Source organism: Pteropus vampyrus, unplaced genomic scaffold (genome assembly GCF_000151845.1).
Source record: "Pteropus vampyrus isolate Shadow unplaced genomic scaffold, Pvam_2.0 Scaffold86, whole genome shotgun sequence".
In the NCBI taxonomy this organism is placed as follows: Eukaryota; Metazoa; Chordata; class Mammalia; order Chiroptera; family Pteropodidae; genus Pteropus; species Pteropus vampyrus.
This window is the reverse complement of record NW_011888867.1, coordinates 1,940,451-1,942,640: the sequence shown is the minus strand read 5'-3', so window position 1 is coordinate 1,942,640 and position 2,190 is coordinate 1,940,451. Positions and strand designations below refer to the sequence as shown.

The following is a 2,190-nucleotide window of genomic DNA, read 5'->3' as shown; positions in this document are numbered from 1 at the left end:
GAGGATGCTGTCAAAGCTCTGGCCAAGGAGAAGGACCTTCTGGAGCGTGAGAAGTGGGAGCTGCGGCGCCAAGCCAAGGAGGCCACGGACCACGCCACGGCACTGCGTTCCCAGCTGGACCTCAAGGACAACCGGATGAAGGAGCTGGAGGCCGAGCTGGCCATGGTGAGACCCCCCTCCCCACCCTGCCTTCGCCCACCCGGGGCGGCCGCTGCATCTTCTGGAAGCGAAGTGCTGGGAGTCAGGGGGATGACATTGGTTCATCCAACAGTCCTGGAGTGGAGTGGAGTCCAGTCAGGCAGAGCAGGGCCCCAGAGTGGGCGGGATCGGGGGCAGGGTCTGTGATGATCAGTCATCTTCATTGCACATCAGCCCCTGAGCCTGGAGCAGCCTTTCCCCCCACCTGCCTGGGGTCTGGGGTGTGCAGGTCCTGGGAGACCATCTACTCTTCCACATTCCACTGGCTACTAAAAAAAAAAAAACTTGTTTTTATTTAAAACACATATATTTGTTTAGGAAAACATTTGGGAGAAAATACACCAAAAAATTTACATGGTTATATTTGGGTACTGTGATTACAAGTGACTTTTATGTCCTTTATTCCTCCCTATTTTCATCTGTAGTGAAAATGTCTAACTTGGGTCGTCATGAAAAAAAATGGTTACTTTTTTCTAATCCAAAACAAACTTTCAAAATACTTCCAAATGCTGTGTTTTCCACAGAGGCGCACAGCCCACAGGTAGTGACCGAGAGCCCAGGTATGTCTGGGCCCGGCGGGAAAACTGAGGTCCAGAGCCCTGCGATTCTGTTCTGCCTGCTCCTGTGTGACCTGGGGCCACTCACTGAGCCGCTCTGGGCTTCAGCGCCCTGTATCTGGAACCGGGGTGGGGTGCGCGTGAGGGTCTTTATGCCACCTTGCCTGCCTCTCTAGGTGGCTGGGAAGCTCGAGGGAGCTCAGGGCTGAAAGGGCCTGTGAAACAGGGGCCCGGGGTTCAGTGTCACCAGCCGGGTTGGAGACTGCGCGGGGACCCCCACCCCCCCGAGAGGCCAGGAGGCCTCCGTGGCTCTGTACGCTCCCGCAGAGCGCTGCCGTGGTCCAACAGTGTAGTTACCGCCGTGATTTCTGGGTTCACATCCACCCCCATCACTTTCTAGCTGTGAGACCTCGGGCAGGACCCTTTACCTCTCTGGACCTTGGTTTCGTTGTCAAGTATGAAAAGCATAATTGCATGTATCCCATGAGGCTCTTGTGTGATTTCCATGAAATAATGCAAGAGAGGAGCCTGTGCATGGGGAGTGATGACGTGACCAGGTGGAGGTTTTCTCCTCATTTCCTTCAGGACTGCAGGCCACCCCATCCTGGGTGGGGCCGGGCAGGATTCGTGGGTCCCTCCTGTCTCCTTGTCCGACGCTGACCCCTAGTGATGAGAACCAGAAGTAGCACAGCTGCCAGGTTTGTCTTAGGTGGAGGCTGGGGCTTCCCACCAGTGGGGTCTGCGGTGCTGGTGGCTCTGCTGCCACCTGCAGCCCAGGCAGAAGCCTTTCAAGTTGCAGGCATGGGAAGGAGGTGCGGGCTGAGGCAAGGACCCTGTTCTCCCAGGTCTGCCCTGTGGGCGGACAGATGTGACTTCCTGGCCCTGGAGTAGTGACCTCAAGCATCCAAGGGGATTCCAGGGGCCATTAGGAGCCAGACCGCCCTGCTTCCACTCCTCCATGCCCGGACTGTTCAGCCTGTTTCCATTCTGGCCAGTGAAGCTCAGGTTCTTGCCTCCTCCTCCCGGCAGGCATCAGACCCTTCTGCGAAGTGTGAGTAGTTAGGGTGAATGTGCGTGCAGCTCAGGGTGGCGGATTTGTTGTGACAAATAAAAAAAGGGGCTCAGAGGCAAAGGAAAGGGGTTTTCCTAAGAGCTGTAACAGCCCCAGTGTTGCTGGGGTGTCTACCTGACTGAGGTCCCCTCTTGCCCACCATCTGCAAAATTTCACCACCTGGAGGCCTTCAGGGCTGCCGGCTCCAGGCAGTGTTGTCAGCTCCTCCGACTGCCAGGGCAAGACCAGAGGGAGGGCACCTTCCCACATGTGTGCCTTATGGCCTTGGGCTGCAAGCAACAGAAAGCAGCTCTGGCTAGTTTAAGCGCACAGGCGTGCATTGGAGGAAGTCAGGGGCCCACAGGCGTAGGGGGAAGGTGAAGA

At 56.7% G+C, this 2,190-nt stretch overlaps 1 protein-coding gene across 1 annotated transcript in view; it reads left to right on the top strand.

Annotated features, from left to right (window-relative positions):
- Positions 1-2,190, top strand: part of LOC105294416 (kazrin-like) — a 30,192-nt gene that overhangs the window by 10,401 nt on the left and 17,601 nt on the right. Inside the window, exon 4 of the mRNA XM_011363619.2 lies at positions 4-165. Within this exon, the coding sequence (XP_011361921.2) occupies positions 4-165 (162 nt within the window). The remainder of the gene's footprint in view (positions 1-3; positions 166-2,190) is intronic.